The sequence below is a fragment of the Phoenix dactylifera genome, chromosome 13, assembly GCF_051530095.1.
Source record: "Phoenix dactylifera cultivar Ajwa chromosome 13, Ajwa_hap1_PhDact_Kaust_v1.1, whole genome shotgun sequence".
In the NCBI taxonomy this organism is placed as follows: domain Eukaryota; kingdom Viridiplantae; phylum Streptophyta; class Magnoliopsida; order Arecales; family Arecaceae; genus Phoenix; species Phoenix dactylifera.
Genome location: NC_143202.1, coordinates 23,398,551 through 23,418,981, shown reverse-complemented (window position 1 = coordinate 23,418,981; position 20,431 = coordinate 23,398,551). Strand labels below are relative to the sequence as shown.

Here is a 20,431-nt window from a genome sequence, read left to right as displayed (position 1 = left end):
AGTTATTTCAGTGTGTTGGGCAGGAAGTAACTCCACAAGTAGGCAAGGCATCTTATCATGATATCATAAACATGCAACGGAATAACTTTAATTGATAATATGCAACTTTATTTCAGTAATTAACTCAAAATTTAAATATTGCATAATTTTAATAATATTTTAAGATAATATATCAATTTAAATAAACTCTAATCTAAAATAATTTTGTACCAAAGTTCTGCTAGTTGTTTTTCCATATTAAACTTCGGTCATGCTAGTTTTTCAGATCTGTAAAAACAGTAACAAATCGTATGATAAGCTAAATAGTCTGGTAAGTAATGAATATCTTAACTAAAATATTCATGTAATAATATAAAATATAAATACAAATTAAAATGAATCAGTATAAAGACAATTAATTCCATTTCAAAATACAAATCCATTAAAATCCATATCTTTGAAATATTCGTCATAAATTCGATTTGAAACAAATCACATTCAACTCAATAGGCTTAAACTATGGCCACACTTATACCATGTAGCTAGGCTAGAATAGAACCGTATTTATGCCCAGCGGAGTGGGCTAGAATACTGCATACATATTTTGCGGAGTGGGCCAAAAAATCATATTTATACCTTATGATAGGGCTAGAAATAGAATCAATGAGCTCAATAATAATCAAAGTGCCAATGCATAACTTCCAACTGATAGGGTTTAGAACATAATCAGGTTGAGAGTTCAAATATGATACATATCAAAGTTCTTTTTACAAAATAACATATATATCATAATCTAATCAATATAACAATAGTTCAGAAAATATTATGGGATCTATCATCTCTAGAAAGAGTAGAGAGAAAATTCAGTAGAGAGAGAAAAAATAGGAAAGAGACAGAAAGAAGAGAGGAAGAGAGAACAGAGTCTCTTTCTTTTTTTTTTTGGTACATCGGTGGCTCACACCTGACGAGTGTGAAGAGGGCCAACAAAATCAGAAAACAAAATGCTGCGCAAAGGCATAGGCACAACCACATGGTCTATCCAAAAAAAGCCTTCCGAGTGATGAGCAGCAAAGGAAGCAACCCAATTTGCAGCACCGTTCGCCTCCCGATATACGTGCGTGGCCTGGTAGGAGTCAGCCTTCCCCAATGCCCTATGAATATCATGGAGCAACGGCCGGTCCTCAACTGAGCACCCCTCTCCCCAAATCCACTCGATTACCGCAGTCGAGTCCCTCTCGAGAAGGATGCGACCCGCACCTAATACCCACCTCGCATAGGAGACAACAGAATCTCTCTTTAACCAAGAAAGAAGAAAGCAGAGAAAAAGGGTGGCCGTGGTGGTGCATCCCATGCATGGCAGGCCAACAAGCGACCCCTTAAATCATTGATTCAATGCATCCCGATAATTAGAGCTCCGGCCATAGCCTGCACAGCACGTCTGATAATATATATATATTTTTTTTTTGGGCCACAATGACTGTGCCGATCTAGTGGACCGGTCCAGTTTATTGGCTCTTGCGCCAATGCTAACATAAGTCTCACACAAAATAGTTATACGACTGATATGCGAGTCGGTGCAAATATGTCGTTGTTGCTGCGCGGTGTTCTTAGATTGATCTATTCTACTGTAGCACTACTTAGTTTTACTTTAATCCAGGCTGCGTTGTCAGGCTAATCCTAACTTTTTCCATGCCCTTTGACCCAAGAACCGGTCCTGCATCCCAGAAATGAGGTAGATAACCTCCTACCTACCATGAAGTCTTCAAACTACGCGTGACACCATGAATTTTGGCAGAAGAGGTAGCATGACAAATCCATTCTTCCATCATACAACTAGAAGTGAGTGGGTTTTTGACATTAATCTTGTCTTGCCTACGTCAACTGCATACTGCCTTTATAAATTAAAACACCATTTTGCAGGTGCTTTAGTGTCCAAGGACGAGAATATCCTCATGCAAATTCATGTATATAATTAGACAATCAAAGCTGTATCAAAATGTTTCGTAATTTGGTGACCGACCGATACCATCCGTGCACAAATACTTGATAAGTGAATAGCTTAATTTAAATCTAGAATTTTATATACATGAAAATAGATAAATTTCGTATCAAGCTAGACTCAGCCCAGTTCGATTCTAGAACTAGCAGCTATCAGCATCACTGCCACCACCAAAAACTTTGGCCTTGATAACTACAGTCAGGTTCAGTTTTTTACTGTATACAATTTACACTGCAAACACTCGATGACTATCACATATAAATATAAAAAATTATGCAGTATTTTGCAGTTTAAGATGTGCATATTTTTTAAATATTTAATATTTCAACGAACTCCTTGCCCAAATTTCCAGCTTGATGAATCACACCAAACATGAGCCCAACAGCAGAAGTCGGCAGCCAAAAAATCACGTTCCAGATTCACCCTCATCCAATCACAATATCACACAAAAAACCCAGCCCCCGGCCATGCATTGTTAAGGGCATTATAGGAACTCCGCTTCTTCACTCTTCTTTTTACGAAAATTTCAGCGAGGCTCGCTTCCAGCGCAACAAACGCAGGAGAAACCAAGCAAAGCGCCGGCGAAGAACCGGAAAAAAAAAAAAAAAAACGAGAAAGAAATGAAAGGACGAAGACTGTGCTGTGAATTGTAAGCAAAAGAGACGCGGCACCTATAAATTATAAATAAACCGAAACGCCTTCCCACCGCTGCCAAACTCCTCGCCCGCGTCCACCGCCCGCGTCTCTTCTCTCTCCCGCCCGCTCCGATCTCTTCGATATCTTCTTCGATCCTCGATCTCGTTGCCGCGAGCTCGGCCAGATCCGTGGAGGTGTCGGCGCGGATCGGGCGTGGATCGGGGAAGCGGGGGAGGGAGAGATCTCGGCGCCTCGACGCGGTGAAAGGCGAATGCGGGATTCCGGAATTGGGTTTTAGGTTCGTACCCGTCGGATTAGATCTGGTTTCGGATTAGCAGGTGTTGGAGTTTGGTCAGAAGTGCTGAATTGGGCTCTTTGAGGTGGAGATCTGTGGTATTGATAGATCTGGATCTGCGATCATGGTGAGTTTCACTTCTTTGTTCCAATTTCAGTTCGGTTGTCGGTTTGGAAGGTCGTTGTTGAGGGTTTCTTGGCCGTTTCTTGGTATCTTTGGACATTCTATATTCCGTGGGTAAATGCTTGAGTTGTGACGAAGGAGAGTAGACTAATTTGAATTTGAAATGGTTTATTGTTTGTGCTGTCAGTTCAAAAATTCAACTTTTTTTTTCCCCTAAAGTATCTTTTTGGTTTCTGTTTTGAGGATTTTTTTCAGCACCGATTGGTAACATTAGAAGCTCTGGAATGTAATCTAGGTCACTTGTTCTTTCATTACAAATTTATGTTTTCGACTCCGAGCTTATATAGGTTTCTCCTGTTGATTGTTTTTCCTGTTATTATATTTAACGTATTCTCCGGCTGTCTCTAACTGGTACTATAATCTCTTGTGGTCAGGTGTCTGGGGGTTTTCTCTGACGTCACCGTTACCATCGGAGCTTCAATTTTTTTGATCTTTCAGTACTGTAGTTGCATCTTTTAGTTGGGAAAGGCTTCCTGCGGAGATGAAAAACGGGATGATAGAATGCAGTGTCTGCCATTCCAAATTGCTTTCCCCAGGCACCAGAACTGTGTCAAGGGCATACGACAGGCATAGAAGCAAGATATCATCAAAGGCTCGTGCTCTCAACATCCTTCTCGTTGTAGGTGACTGCATTTTGGTTGGCCTGCAGGTGATTTACATTGAATAATCTTTATTTGTTCACTTTTCTTTTGAAAACAAAATAAAGGAGCAAGATGTCTAATTTGAACTAATCTTGTGTACCTTATGATTTCTCTTGTTTTCTTGGTTGTAAATCAGAAGTCTCAAGTTAACTTTCTTTCCAAGAGAACTTTCATTGTCCCTTTCTGTGGCTTAACCGCTCATGCCTCCTTAATTGAATTTGCAAAACAGGCTTTTATACAAAAGAATCTTCAAAAGAGACCCTCTGATGACATTTCAAATTCAATGTTAATGTTCTTTTGTCCAGATGATGTTGTTGAATAAAACTGTCCTAGAGGACTACCATAAAGGTTTATGTTATGTAAACTCAAAGAAGTGTACCTTACAAGGATGCTTGTACGTATATCTCTCATTTCTCTAGATATCGAAACAATCCTTTTTATCCATCAGTTGGAATGGCGTGACCCTTACATATATTGAAAAGGCTGATCTGGATGTTTGGAATGCTACTACTTGATCTAAACAACTGGTTCTAAGCCTTCAGCAAAACTTGAGGAAATGAAATAAAAGATGACCTTTATGCTCCTCTCTTTGGCGTAATACATTCTTCCATGATATTTCATCTTTACATGGTGTGCCTGTAAAAAAGAGATGCATCTCATTCGCGTACCAGAGAAGACATACCACAAGATTAGAAGCGGTTCTTGGATTCAAAGACAAGATCTTTACATGCAGTGACTATAATTAGATCCAGAAATAGGAGTTTTAAGTAAATTTTACCTGATCCATAGCCCCTAATGAGACCTAGATCAATTTTCAAGGGAGTCTCTCTATAATGAAATTGGTCTGGGAAAAATCTCATGCTTTTGGAAAAATTAGAAAAACCTTTTGATCTATGATCCATTTGTAATATGCATTTTATTTTCAGGAAAATTGTAAAATTTTAACTTGTACATTTTTTAGAGGACAAACATGACATATTTTCTGTAAAATTGCCCAAATGCATACCATGCAAATGCTGAAAAACTATTAAAATTCGATATTTTCTTTATAAACTATTAACCAGTGGTTCATGGCCTAGCAGTCCCAAGACAAAACCATTGTATCTAGAAAACTATGAGAAAACGTGCAGAATTTTGAAAATTTTAGTTTTCTTCTTTTTTTTTTTTATAATTCATTCTGAAAAATGTCTGAACTTGATTGCACTTAACAACATTTTCTATTTGCTGCAGCCAATTTTAGTTTATATGTCTAAGGTGGATGGGAAATTCATGTTTAATCCCATCAGTGTTAACTTTTTGACAGAGGCTGCAAAGGTTCTCTTTGCCGTTGTCATGCTATTGTTCCAGGTTTGTGTTAATGCTATTATTGTCTTCATAATTCTTATTGTTGATTCGTTGGCATGTTGGTTTTATCTGCACTGCAGCATATGCTCTTGTGCATCGGCTTACATTTGAACCTACTTGCCGCATTCTCAAATAGATAGTCAATATTGTTGCATGATGAATTGACCCATATGAAGAGGGTAGCCTGTATGGTAGTGTAATGGTTTTGGGTCTGGCTGTATGGTTATACCCATCTCTACTAGTGTCTCAAGCTCAATACGAGATGCAAAGCTAGCAAGAATATTCCATAGCAGTGAATTAATTTTTTTCAGATATGCATTTCTAAGATTAGCTGCCTTTGTGACTTCACAGGCTAGGCATCAGAAGGTTGGAGAGAAACCCCTACTCTCAGTTTCTACATTCATTCAGGCAAGACTATTTTTGCATGTTAAAATAAAGATATCATGTTGATACAACCTTTACATTATCGATATCATATCTTCATCTTCAGGCTTTGTGCTTGTAGACTTTCGTATCATTTTCATTTTTTTCCATATTCATTTGGTTAGTTATGATTGCCTTCATTCGTAATCTTACAACATACATGTGTGTGTGTGTGTGTGTATATATATGTATGTATGTATATTTGTATATATATGTATATATGCACACACACACACATATATATGTATGTATGTATGTATGCATGCATGCATCTATATGTATATGTATATATACAGTTAGGATGAATTTACATATAATGTAACTCTTATAAAGCTACACCCTCTTTTGTATTGGATGATGGGGGTCCTACATCAATTATTCGAGTCATTGGATATGATCTACTAGCTTTAAACTGCTTACACAGCAAAAGTCATGTAATTTGGAGATCCCTAGCCTACGCATCAAGTGGTCAATTTTTTTGTGTTATTTAAACTGTCTAATTTTTGACGACTTGATGCATAGGCTAGGGATTGCCATTTCAGATTGTTTTTGATGTGCAAGCAAATTTGGAGGCAGTAGATCACATTCAACGGCTTGGATCACCGATGTAGAACCCCCATCATCCAATTCAAAAAAGAGTGTAACTCTATAAAAGTTATATTAGTTGTAACTTTATATACAAATATACACACATATGTACACACACACACATATATATATGGGACAATTCTTTTTACCCAAAAATGTGCTTCCATATAGGCATCTTATCTTTTTTCTCAATTTGAGTTTTAACTTTATTAAGCAACTAGCCATTACAAACAGGAGAAAGGAATATGTGAAGAATGGTGTGTTTTATATTTATATGATTTATATTGTCAATACATATTGTATTGGTCCTTGATTTTCTTCATTTGAACTGCTTGTAACAATTCATCTCTTAATATAATGATTAAGGAGTTTTGGACCTTTGGTGGCCATATATTAACATTAAATTGATGATAATTCCTTTTCTGAAACATAACATCAAATTTAATTGTCATCAAGTTTTCCATTTTATGCTGCTTTGTCCTTGTGCTTTAGATCCTTGTTATCAAGAGAGGTGATAAAGAAGCATGTGCATCCTTTTTTATTCACCTAAAAGTGAACATGTTAAATCGAGTTTTTTGACTTATTGTTCCTCTCCCTTATCGCCCCCTCCCCACCTTCCCCCGAAAAAAGATCATTGTTATACTAGAGAAAGATAATAATAAAGAAAGCAAAAGAGGGCCAGTCCTTCAAGGTATTGCAAGCAAGGTATACTGAATCGGTACCGGTAGGCATACCGGGTCGCCTATCGAACCGATTCGGACCGGTACGGAATCGGTCTGCATAACATAGCGCGCGTGCATTATGGCGAACCGGTGCGAACCAACCGGTTCGCACCGGTTCCTAGCTGTACCGGATGGAACCGTCCGGTTCCGTCCGGTACGTATCTAGTACCGGCTGGTTCCGGCCCTGGACGGTTCCATCCGGTACGTATCTAGTACCGGCTGGTTCCGGCCTCATAGGCGCCCGAACCGTTTTTTAAGTCCGAATTGGATCAGTTCGGTACTGGCTGAACCGGCCGGTACGAGCCGGTTCAGCAGACCTTGACTGCAAGTTTCAATTTTGTGTCCTATTAGATGATCTGGCTGCTACAATGGTTGCTCATTCTTGCCATCTTTGCAGCATTCATATTGCAATTTGCTTCTGTTTTTCCTTTTTTACTTTTAACTCTTTTTTTTAATTTTTGGCATGCTGGAATTTTGTATCTAAAGTTTAGGACACCTTCTAATGTTTATGCCTTTTGCATGTCACATATCAGTGATACCATCTGACTATCAGGTTATGCTATGTTATTCTTTTACAGGCAGCTCGCAATAATGCTCTTCTTGCTGTTCCCGCTCTTCTGTATGCCATCAACAATTATCTAAAGTTTATCATGCAGGTATAAGTCTAGATTCAGCTGTGCCAGCATTTTTTTGCCCAACACTTTATTCAATCTCTATTGTGGATGATTGATAATGGTGGAGATTTGATATCAAATTTGAATGCTTATCTGATTAATTACCTTTCTATGCAGTTATACTTCAATCCAGCTACTGTGAAAATGTTGAGCAACCTGAAGGTATTGTTTTGTATATTTTTCTCAATTCCTGATCTAATTTTATATGAAGATTTTTGCCCCTGAAAAACTATTGAGAAACATGAGTTGAGATATAGTCTTTCCAACAGCTAATTTCAGGTTTTGTATATGACTATATAGTTTGACATTTATATTTTTATTCCCATGTTCCTTACAATGGTGCATGTTTGATATTCTTTCATTTTTTTTTGTGGATACTGGCTTTCTGTTATTCCGTCATAAAATATCATGGACAACTTATGATGTTCATTCTCTTACTAAGCTAATAGCTGATTTTCAAGTGCATATTTTTTCATTTTGTGTCTGGTGATTAGTATGTGCTTTTTTTAAAGATCTGATCCTTATATTGCATGCTGCATCGTTCGATCCTCTTCATTCTGTTGATTGTTGTTGCATTCTGAAACCTGAACTTTTAGAGAAGCACATAACTGATGAGTGTTTAGTTTTGGCTGAATTCCTGCAGGTTTTGGTAATAGCTGTCCTCTTAAAGATCATAATGAGAAGGCGCTTTTCCATAATTCAGGTAAGTTTGAGTTTGAGATGAGCTCTGTTCTCCTAATTACTATCTTAATTGGCGAAGCATATGAAGAGTAAAAATGGCCAGGTATTCTTGGATGAAAATTTAGATGTTATATGCTGTGCTGATATCTATCAGGGCTTGTTATGAGCAAGTTTTGCAATGAGTTGAGTTATGCTGATATCTGTTAGTTCTTCATTCTACATAGTATCTGTTGTGATATGCATTGCCAATAGTTTAATCTTGACTATTTTTCCCATTATTCTTCTCCCCATGATTCTCTTTGTTGATGGCAGTGGGAGGCTCTTGCACTTTTGCTAATTGGAATCAGTGTTAATCAGCTCCGGTCACTGCCTGAGGGTGCTACTGCACTTGGTGTTCCAGTTGCAACGGTTGCATACATATATACAATAGTTTTTGTAAGCTCTATCAACTATGTCATTTATTTTTTTGAATCTTGGTTTGTTCAGATTTATGTCGAGCATTCCATGCATGCGAACTCGACAAGGATGTGGCCATTTTTTTCAGTTGTTTGTTTGTTCTGAGCTACTGACCGGTGATTGGATATAGAACTTGGGAAATGATTCTATGATATTGACATTCTCATTATGGCTCATTCGTGGTTTTGCTGCACATTTTTCCTGTGTAATAGTCAGTACATTTTTTTCACATTGTCTAAATCTATTTATCTTGGACTGTTTTTTTGAAGTTTGAATTAGCCCTCTCATTTTGAATCTTCTTAGGTGCATCGACATGCTTATTTGACACCAAGTTTTTAAATTAAAATTGCTATACAAATTCTGAGTAATTAAAATTTATCTTATTTCTTTTTTGGAAAAAACTGCAAGCTCAATTCAGGGTATGTTCAGTTGGATGTAAAATTGATTGGAAGACTTATTTTTCTTAAAAAATCTGGTTTTCCTTTTGTTTGTTTGATTAGAAAGTTGGCAAATTTGGAAAGCATATAAGTAATTTTCTTAAAAAAATTTCAACATATTTGACATCTTGTTAGTCCAATGCAGGATGAGCTTATAGTTTTGACATCATTGTAGTATTATAATGTATTTCAACATGGTTATTATCTGGTCAAGAAAAATGTTGGGCTTATATTCCAAATGATTTTGTAGCCCAAATGCCTTAGAATGAATGAATGGTTCTTACGTGCTTTAATGAAGTAACTTGCTAATTTGAACTGAAATAAGGGCTACTGACTTTGCTAGAGGCAATATATTCTTGTTAAGCTGCCATAAATATTGACTTGGTAATATTGAATGTCAGGTCACTGTTCCATCATTGGCCTCAGTTTACAATGAGTATGCTTTAAAAAGCCAATTCGAGACAAGTATATATCTTCAGGTGATGCTTTGCCTCTGAATGCACTTGCTTGCTAATAAGGTTTTAAAATGATACTAGATGATTCATCTTGTGCTTGAATACTTGTATCTACTGATAAAAGATATTGGCCTCTTCTTTCAAAGTAGGATCCCATCATTAATTATATGATGATTGTATGTACAGACCATCTGATTTTCTCTCACACCATTTGCAGAACTTATTTTTATATGGTTATGGAGCAATATTCAACTTTCTTGCCATCATAGGAACTGCCATTTTCAAAGGTACCCAATCTTGACTCATAAATCAGTCACTCTGGGAGCATCCTGGTTGATTGAAATCAATATCAAAGTTAATGGCTATATGCATAGTGTATGTAATATAAACAATTTGTTTAATTTTTCATGAGAAACAAGGAAATTATCTTTGGTAGTCATGGTTTTGAGCCCGTCTGTCTAGATACACGGAATTTTTATGTGGCAAATGTCTTATTGGGGTACGATTCCTTTCCAAGATTCAACTTAGCATCTTGATGTGCTATACATGCTCAATGGTTTAATTTAAGATGTGTGACCCCAATCTGCATTTTTCCTACCATTATAAACTTCTATGCATCACGTTGATTCTCTTTCTCTTAATTATTTCTGACATTATACTCTAAACCAAGGTACGCCGTATCGGTACCAGTAGGCGTACCGGTCGCCTACCGGACTGGTATGGTTCCGGTTCGAACTGATTTGAACCGGTACCGAACTGGCCAACAGACCCGCGCGGACGTGTGTGCGCGGGCGAACGCGCACATGCGCTGCGTTAAATGCTACAGAGTGGCATTTAATGCCACTCTATGGCATTAATGACCCGTGCGGGGCAGCGCGCATGCTGCCCCATGTGGGCGTGTTTTCGAGCGTGGGGAACCGCGCGCGTCCGTGCGCGCTGCGTTAAATGCCACAGAGTGGCATTAATGGCCCGCGCGGGCGCGTTGCCCATCGCACGGGGCAGCGGTTCCAAGCGCGGAGAACCGTGGGCGGGCGCGAATCCGAGTGCGGGGAACCGTGTGCAAGCGCCCTGCCCAAAGCGCGCGTACCAGTGCGAACTAGTCCGGTTTGCACAGGTACCGAGCTTGTACCGCTTTCGGGCCGGAACCATTTTTCATAGATGAACCGTACCGGCTACGGCCGGTACCGATACAGTATGTGCTGAACCGGCCGGCCAGTACGGGCCGGTTCAGCATACCATGCTCTAAACTCAAGTTTATACCACCACAAGATCATGGGATTGTTCATCATGGAACCATTATTCTCCAGCATCTAATCCAACATTTCAACTATTCCTTTTTGGTATATTAGGTTCATGGAATGACAATTGAATGGAATGGGAATTCTGGCTTTGTTCCCATTTCAATGTTTGGTTTGTGCAACAAAGGAAATTGTATTTTCTTTGCTATAGCAATTCTTCCAAGTATTTATTAAAAAGATTTGAATAAAAATTTTAATTTATTTAGTGAATGATATTATGTCAATCAATGTCCGATGTCAATGCAAACTGACATCTCGGCTCATCCATGGAAACTTTAAGTTCATTCCATAGCGTCCATTGACAATAGCAGGCGTTCCACCAAGAATTCCATTAACTCCTTACCCATGGATAACACACCTTTTACAAATTAAATTCCATAACACCTCCAACATGTTTGCTTTCACCACCTTCCCCTAACATTTCAGTCAATGTTGTCCCCCATCCGAAAAGAGACGAGCTTTTTAGGCCACAACATAATGATACACCATTTGGTGTATGCGTCCCTCGTCTATCTACCGATATTAGTCAAAGAGTGACTTTTTTCGTAATATAACCACCACATTTCTTTCCTCACCCCTGAGTTTTAGTGATGTTTGGATGTCTGAACCGCTGTACCACATTGAGTTTTGATGAGTTTAATTTAAGCCGATAAAAACTATATCTGCCATCTCTAGTGATAAAAATTATATCGATCCAAGTGAACTCATAATTTTTATCAGCTTAAGAATTGATATTTTTTATTTTTTGGGAGAAGCTGGTATATATATATTAATAAATAAATATTTAAATTGTGGCTGGTTGTTATATGATGTTGAGTCATTCATCAGTATTGTTCTTTACTCTCAATCTTCTTAACTTAGCCATGGTGGTGGCATTGGAGGGCTTCTTGATCTTTACTCTCAAATCTCAATATTCTTAACTAAGCCATGGTGGTGGCATTGGAGGGCTTCTTGATTTGATGTACACATCCAAGATGAGGAGCGTCGACTTCAACAAATGTTGGCTGTCTATAGGGCAAGAAGGAGGGTGAGATAAGGTGGTTGCTGCCTCCAATGTTGTTTCAGAAGTTTCGATGGTGATCCGACAAGCTTGAAGTGGTGTAATTGGTTGAAGAGAAGCTCGATGGTGCCGCTTGGGGGGCTAGAGCTGGAGAAAGTTGGGACATTGATGGAGCACCAGCCTCCAAAAGCATGGTCAGGGAGGAGGGGAGGGAGATGAGGATGATGCCGATGAAAGTGAAGCAAAGCGCATTGAAGAAGAGGTCCATCGTTGAGCTATTCATGGTGGCGCCACAGATCAAAGGCCATTGAAGATGAAACTAATGATGGTGATGGAGAAGAAGAACAAAGAGAAGATGGAAGAAGTTGGAGGAGAAGAGGGAGGAGGAGAGGGTTTCGGAGGGGGAGATGGGGATGGTGGTAAGGATAAGAGGGTTTTGCCATTGAGGAAAAGAAAAGAACGGGTGAAGGAAATCAAGAAGAAAAATATGAGAAAGAAATACACTGGCTCAACCACATTGAAAGGGTAAAATTGAGATTTACCCTTGAATTAGATCCAAATGAATGACAATTTTGTGGTTTGCAAGAGGTCATAGGGTAAATTTAGTATTTTACTGGTTATGGAGACAGAATTTGAAATGAAGATCAAAAAGTGGCCATCTGTAAAAAGAGGCCATTTTGATTGAAAACTCCCTTAAATATCTATTTAAAACCTTGTTTTGTTCCTTAGTATATATTCAAAAAATAATATATTTTTTCATTCTAAAATATAATTGGTTAGATGAAATATTCAAATGGAATTGCCATGCCTTTCTTATGCGTTCCTGCATTTTGTGCTCAAACAATGGAATAGAGATGGATATTCCTATTCCCTAATTTTTATTCCCATTCCATTTTGAATTTTATCAGGATACTTTTTCATTATCGTGAACCAAACTTGGCGTTTAGTTTAGCTTTCATTATAATGTCATTATTTTGAGCCTTTCCATTAACCTCCTTCCTATTTTGGCATTGCCTTGAAAAACACGTGCAGTACATAACCTGACTTGAACATCCATGGGTTTCAACATTTTACAGTATCATGTTCGTGATCTTTTTGGCACTCCTTGAGTGAAAATATGGAAGAAATGACATTATAGGATCACAACCATCCATCTCCTTATTGATCGGTCACTTTCTCCTTCCAAAGTAGAGTGTGACTTGATAAAGATTTTTTTGCTAAAAAAATTCTATACCAAAGTGCTATACTAATATATGTATCTTGTATTCACTTTTGTGCATCAATATTCAAGTCCAAACATCCATGAAGCTTTGATGTCTTCATACATGCACATAGATAAGCATATTGGTTTGCCCATGTTGGAATTAGCAGATGATCCCCATTTATACATGATTAGAAAGTCTTGTTAGATTGGCTATGGTCGCTAAGTGGACTCCATTTCTTGTGATATTTTTAATTCTAAGGCCATAGATATCTCAAGGCAATGAATTGATTTAATTTATTTGATAAACCTTATGTAATTTATGAGCAGTTCATCCATCTATATGTATGTATTGAATGCATGTGTGCTTGTTTGTGTACGTAGAGAGGGAGAGAGATTAGCCATAACTGTCATGATAAGTGAAGACTGAATTGATAGATTGGAACTTGGAAGCAAGTGATTGGTCAATAATGTTTTAAAAGACTCAAGATGTGAGGCAGACAATCAAGGTTTTATATAGTGCCCATCAAGATTAGCAATCTCGGTACTGGGTCCCGTACTGGTACTCAATAGGTACACCCTATACGGAGTGTCAATATGGTACATGTCTCGACACCGACACTCAAAGCGGGTAGGAGTACGGAGTCTCGGTACCCTAGTGGTATGCTACCTTCAGCAGGCACCCGGAACTTAAGGTGCCAAATTCCTAACCCATATCAACGGCCATAGTAGTAGCTGCCCCACATGCAATTGACGAACAATAGCATCCCTCGCTAGTGGCACTTGTAGTAGCAGCCTCTCCTGTGGTAGGTGGCATAGCATCTCTTGTCACTAATAATGACATCAGCCACTTATTTTGAAAAAAAGGAGAAAGAGGAAAGGTAGATAGGAAGAAAAACAGAAGGCAAAAAATGGATTCCACCATAAATCACATTTTACCATTATTAACAAGTAGATGCATAGATAAGATATATCAAATTCTATTATTTTTTATATTGCATATATCATGATTAACAAATTGGATCCTCTAGATTGGATATCCCATTTTTCTGATTGATAATACTTCCCAGGTTCTTTGACCTCTCTCTAACAGCCAACCCCCCCAACCCTGCAAAAAAAAAAGAAAAAAGAAAAGAAGAAAGAGTCAAATATCAAATGTTCCGGTAGCTCCTTACCCATCATTGAGTGGTCTTACAATGGAGAATGGTAGTCAAGCTAGGTCAGAAACTTGCATGGTGGTCAACATGGATCGGTAAGCCACCGTGTTGACCACAATCTACACATCTTAAAACACTCGCAGACCAAAACTGGACGTGGCGGCTACTATGCCACAAATTAACTTAACTTGCTGTATATTGCTCTTAAAATTGGTAACCTGTAGTGTTCATCACTATCTACACATCTTAAAATACTTCTATGCCACAAATTAAACTAAATAATTGTATATTACTCTTAAAAGTAATTCATCATATAACCCCATTTGATGCACAGATAAGAAACCTCCAAAATATTTGATTTGTTGTTTTAGGCATTTCAACTGGTTTAGATCATGATCAGTAAAGATTCTAGATTTGAATACATGCAATCTGCACTGCCATATGATTTGAGATCCTATAATAGGATTCTTGATCAAATCATATCACACACTCAGATGCATTTGTTTTCTATGTTATATATATGAAACTAGCCAGCTCTGGAGCTCAATTCGTTGGCTGACATTGGGATATAGGTGCCTCAGCTCATCAACATACATTTGTACATAAAATTTAAACTTCATTAATGCACCAAGCTGTAAACTAGACATGAAACTAACCATTAGAATGGCCACAAGTTTTGTGAAACTTTGTGCATACTTTTAACAGTATTGATGCTTCATAAGAACACTAGTTCTGACTTCTTTGACTATGCTTCTAGAAGTTCCTACATGCAAGCTGGAGAAATTTTAGATAATCCAGATTTTTTTGGCAATCAAGATAATTCAAATGAACTTGACAATGTACCAATCTATCATACAATTCTACATCCAGGGCTACATTTATGCATCCATTTGCTGCATCCAATCATCAAGAGAGGTGTCTCCTGGGACCTACTTGATTGGGCAGGTGTCTCTGGTGCCATTGGCAGTCTGGTGGGATGTGAGTATTGGAAAGAAGCATCCATATGTGAGGTGCCTTCTCAACTAATCTCAAGATGAATCATGACAAGGGTTTGTTTGTGACACAGCAAAAACAGAATTCCAGCAAGAACAGAAGAGATTACAGCAAAGAAAATATAAAACTGAATTAGGAACGAAAGGATTCTGGGTTAAAGAGCCCAAGGGAATTCTCAGATCTGTATATCTTTCATAAGACAGTAAAAAAGGTGCTTTTTAGAAGACCTTCTATAGCAGGTCTCTAGGAACCCTAGCATCACAGTGCTTTATTACATGAGTTTTTATTAAAATCTCAGCCATCCAAGTTCTTTAAAAAGGTTGCATGCAAGTTACTTGACTTTATAAATGACTTGGAACATAACTACTGGCTGTAGCTTAAAACAAAATGTAAGATAACATAAAATAAAGACTAGGCTCTCATTAACTAAGAAGCTGGTCCAAAGGACTTAATGCATGCAATTGGACTTAAAGTCCTCCTAGATGCTTCTGCATCAGTTTTTTATACGATTTAAGAGGAACATCTGTGCATGTGTGAGAGAGAGAGGGCGGTGGGGAGAGGCATCATGTGTCACAGGCTGCTGCCCCGCATGAGGGTAGGGATCCTCATGTACGTGGAGTCCTAATTAATTTCATATTAAAAGTGGGACTATGCTGATAGCAAAAGTTTTAAATTAATTGACGCATAAAACAGACAAATATAGCCAAAAACTAATACATCTTCATTGTGTTGTATGGTTGTTAGATGCCATTTTCAGTAAATACTATATATGATATGATCAGATGTTCTTATCAACTATTAGGTGGGTTATGTAGTTCCATTTGCACCTTTTAGTTTAGCCTTATTAATCTGCTTCATGCAAAAGAACCTGAGTACCATAGACACTTGGCTTAGGTCCAAAGTTTCCAAGTGTCCAGACTTATGTGACACAAACTTTTAAAATGTCTGGCGATAAGATAGTTTTGTATGATCCAACTCTGTAAACAATAACATATAAATATATCAAAAAATGATGAGTGCTAGACTAAACTAGTGATGGTATTTTGTTCATGGCATAATACATGAAAGAAATTGAAGAAAATGGTGACAATTGTTGTTTAGCACTTGAGATGATTGAGTTTTGAAGCGCCACCACTTGCACAAAGTACCTGCAGCAAGACACTTCAGAAACTGAGGTGCCAACACTTCTGACTCCTGCAAGCATCGTGCTTCATTTTTCATTGTACATGGCTGTCGTGCCATGCTTTGTGCTGTCCAGAGGCCTACCTGTCCTGGCAAATGTCCAGATAATATCGAAATAAACTCTTCATAGCCCTGCTTGGTGTCTTCTTGTTCTTTATGTATGTGGCATGAGAAGCTTTGTGTTTGCTGAACAAATCTTGAATTCATCCCTTATAGATAGCAATGGAATCAGTGTTTCATCCCTTAAAGATAGTATTGGTCATATAATTGTTATGAGATAAAAAAAAACACCTGATATCATCATAAATACTGGAGTTCTCTGTCCATGTAGTCTTATCTGATATTTTGTTCCGATGTCACAAAATTTGCAGATGAGACAATTTGTGACAACTGAAAAATACCTATATATTTGATGCTTGTGTTACATGAATTATGAATTTCTGTATCTTGTTGTTTTTGAAATATTGTGCACATTCAACTATGCTGGTGCCTCTTAACTATGTGTTGATCAATATCTGCTGCGGCATCTTAAATGTTTTCAGGGCCTGGTAGTTTTGACATCCTTCAAGGATGCTCAAAGGCCACAATGCTTCTCATATGCAACAATGCGGCACAGGGCATACTTTCTTCATTCTTTTTCAAATATGCAGGTAAACTAGAGTTCTTATTCTGTGTTTGGTTTGTTGATTTCTTGCTTGTGCTAAACAAATTTGATGATTCTGACCAAAACCTATGATCATTTTTTGAGCTTCTAGCCTAACCATTTAATTGACTTAAATGATGCTGACAGACACAATTCTGAAGAAATATTCATCTACCGTTGCCACTATTTTTACTGGGATAGCATCTGCTGCATTGTTTGGTCATACATTGACAATGAATTTTATTTTGGGAATCTCAATAGTGTTTATATCGATGCACCAGGTGACTACTGCCTACATAACCTGTTAAAATTTTACGTGTTTATTTTATAAATACTAGTGACACTTAATTTCTATCAGTTCTTTTCTCCACTTGCAAAAGTGAAAGATGAGGCACCAAATGGAACATTAGAAATGACGGATGTCCAAAATCTTAGGTACGTGCTTTGATTTCTTTTATTCTGTTGATATCTCTTTTCATGATGATCTGATTATCAGTCATACCGTATTTAAGGTTATTCTTTTAGTTCTTGTTGTTCCGTAATTTGGTTAGGTTATCTAGCTTACACTATATACTTTTCTGTTTGTAGACTATTGCTCAGTTTAGAGACGGCATAATAATTCATCTTGCATTTTTCATTAATATAAATCTCAAACTTCATTTTGTAAAAACAAAGGTTGATGTAATTAGCAGGCAAGTCGTATCACTTATCTTTAGTCAGAACCAGGAATTTGAATAGTTACTGATACTTCAGAAGTTCGCAGTTCATGCTTTACCTTTGCTTTTCCAATTTATAAGCTGCTTTCCATGTTATCATTTTCCCCTTTTCCCAAGGTAACATAGGGGTCTCTGTTTTCAGGTCAAAGGAAGCTTCTTTTATAAATATGACTGCTGGTGCAGCTGAAGATGTAAGGGCCATTTTTGCTATTGTTGTGTATATATAGTTCAACAGTTTTTCCATTTTGATTAACTTACGCGTTAATTTTCACTTTCAGGCTAGTCACCATGTTGGACCTGATGAGAGAGAGCCACTTCTGCCCAAATAGTGTTACTTTTAAGGCATGCCCTCCAATTCTGAATTTTTTGGGATATATATGTATATGTATATATGATAATTCAAATGCTTTATTACATCTATCATGCACATCCATGCATTTAGGAAGTTCAAACTTTTGTCATGCACATCTATCATCAATTTTTTAAAAAAATCATATGACCTAAGAACCTTTTCTTTGTCCTACTTCAATTAAAAAAAAATGTGAGTTTCTGATCATTGAAGAGAAGAAGATTAAGATGGAGAGAAGGGTATGAACATGGTAATGAATTTCCTCTCATGTAGGGCATTTACTTGATATGTATCCTCAAAATTTTAGCAATGAGTAACAGTAACCATCGCTATCATGCTTATCCAAGTATAGGTGCACGAGGTGGGAACATATGACTGCAGGAATTGGAGGACAACTGCTTCAGAAAATTTTAGAAGGGGGCAGCAAATTTAATGGGTTTCTACATAAAACTATTTTACTTGATTAACTAATATTAAGATCGTTCAAATGTAAACAGGGCAAAGCCTGAACGAAGCACAAACTAATTATTTCAAAAATGATATAAATAGAACCATGATACTGATAGATTAAATCTTGAAAGCATCTGGCAACAAGGAGGCGGAATGCACCTGTGCAAGTTGCTGTAAACCAAATGTAAAACGTTTTGCTACCAGATCTATGGGTTGATATGGTGCATCCTTCTATATCATTTGTTCCTTGTTATGCCAACATCCTATGTAGATGACAGCTTGGTTCCCTATCTAGAAGCTTCTGGCCACATTGTTGGTGTGGAACACCAAGTAAATCTAGATCCATGTCATAGATTTAGAGTGCCTTCTTCATATTGTACTCTCTTTCATCATTCAATGATAAATTCTTGAGCTAATAACATGCACATAATAACAGTCCTAACAGTATTATGTGCATAATATCTCTAGAACATATTGTTTCTCAAATAAATTCCTAAATCAATCAGAATGTTTAAAACATATGTCCTTAATATATGAACAACTACTTAAATCTTAAGCATCCTATATGCATTTACTCATCCATTGCCTGAGTTCAGGCACTACGTACTGTTCTAAAACAGCAGAATGAAGTAGAACCTAAAATGCAGAATGAAAATTAGGGTTCACAGTCAGTTTAAAAATGTAGCTACATGTGTCAAATATAAAGCATTATGAGTTAAACCTCTAAAAGGGCAGCTGGTGTTTGTTGCTTGAAAATTGACTATGCTTGATATGAACTCATGCTAGGTCAGCATTACTGTTTTGTGAAAAATGAGGTGTGTATTGATAGGTGCTTAAACCATATGTTAGCAATTTTTGGAATAGGACACATTGTGAATCCAGTGGCGAAGTGAATTAGTGCAGCATGAATAGAGCATGGATATTCTAAAAGTATTAGTACAGCATGGATAATTATTTTATATTTATTCTAGTAGCTACATCAATTGTAAGCCGAAATTTCCAACTGGCATGTTTACTTTAACCCTCACCTACATATTGCAACCTTTATTTATGCTTATCTTGAACTTACTGAATTGGTAGAAAGATTAGATATTCAGTTAAGAATTTTTCCTATCGCAGGTATTTTTGAAACAGATTCATTTGTTGGGGCATGGTTTAGAGATGAACCAGTTCTTAACGGAAATAATAAAAAAAAAGACATCACGAAGGAAAAACATACATATATATATACATACATACATACATATATATGTATATGTATGTATATATTTTTAGCCTGTGTTGCAGGCAATATTTTTTGCATGACGTAGGTTTCCTCAGGGCAAGATAATGAGGAGAATGATAGATATTGCCAAGAAAAGTTTGGGGGGGGGGGGGGGGGGGGGGGTGGTTCAAGATTGCGTTCAGGCTGCAGAGAGTTCACAAATGTCAGCTGCTGGCGTATTCTTTTTGTACTGGAATTCCCTAACGATCAGATGAGAGGCATAGCGCTCCATTTTTCCTCTGTTGTATTCCGTTTCTCAATCCAAGAATGTAATCATATTTTCGGTTTCTATTATTTAAAAACTGGAGATACATTTCCTTAATTCTTTCATGTGACTAAGAGGAATATCTGGATTCTTTATGTCGGCATATTTCTCATCCATGTATGTTTCTTTGGGCAACTCTATCAGGTATCTTGTACCAATAGAATGCGTTTACTTGGTAGACGCTTGAAACTCTGAGCTAGACCCCCTGAGGGCCAAGCTTGCTGGGAGATTCATTCATGCCCAAATAATCTTTGGTGCTCCCTGAGGAGAGCCAAGTATCTTCTGCTCCAGTCCCTGCTTGCAATAGCTCATTCTTCTGCAAAGCCATGTGTATATGTGCTTCTGTGGTGATGATATGCATCAGATGGACCATTGATGATGGTAGATTGGTCAGTGTACT

The 20,431-nt window shown here is 37.5% G+C and overlaps 1 protein-coding gene across 3 annotated transcripts; it reads left to right on the top strand.

The window, feature by feature from the left end:
* Positions 1 to 2,449: 2,449 nt before the first annotated feature.
* LOC103708557 (CMP-sialic acid transporter 5-like) lies at positions 2,450 to 20,088 on the top strand. 3 transcript variants are annotated; one of them, XM_088710020.1, is made up of 16 exons: positions 2,450 to 3,036; positions 3,467 to 3,741; positions 4,964 to 5,080; positions 5,429 to 5,485; positions 7,389 to 7,466; positions 7,602 to 7,646; positions 8,128 to 8,187; positions 8,478 to 8,600; positions 9,460 to 9,537; positions 9,731 to 9,800; positions 16,887 to 16,994; positions 17,135 to 17,268; positions 17,346 to 17,422; positions 17,846 to 17,894; positions 17,982 to 18,045; positions 19,622 to 20,088. In XM_088710020.1, the coding sequence occupies exons 2-15, from the start codon at positions 3,574 to 3,576 to the stop codon at positions 18,030 to 18,032; spliced, it is 1,215 nt and encodes a 404-aa protein (XP_088566146.1). In that variant the 5' UTR covers positions 2,450 to 3,036; positions 3,467 to 3,573; the 3' UTR covers positions 18,033 to 18,045; positions 19,622 to 20,088. The 3 variants fall into 3 exon arrangements, with proteins under 3 accessions (XP_088566146.1, XP_088566148.1, XP_088566147.1); XM_088710022.1 differs by having other exon boundaries at positions 2,522 to 3,036; positions 5,037 to 5,080; XM_088710021.1 differs by lacking the exon at positions 4,964 to 5,080 and having other exon boundaries at positions 2,523 to 3,036.
* The last annotated feature ends 343 nt before the right edge of the window (positions 20,089 to 20,431 follow it).

Coding starts and splice junctions, on each gene's coding strand:
- LOC103708557 (XM_088710020.1), top strand. CDS start 3,574: ATGAAAAACGGGATGATAGAATGCAGTGTCTGCCATTCCAAATTGCTT. Junction 7,467..7,601: donor ATCTAAAGTTTATCATGCAG/GTATAAGTCTAG, acceptor CTTTCTATGCAG/TTATACTTCAATCCAGCTAC. Junction 17,269..17,345: donor TGTTTATATCGATGCACCAG/GTGACTACTGCC, acceptor AATTTCTATCAG/TTCTTTTCTCCACTTGCAAA.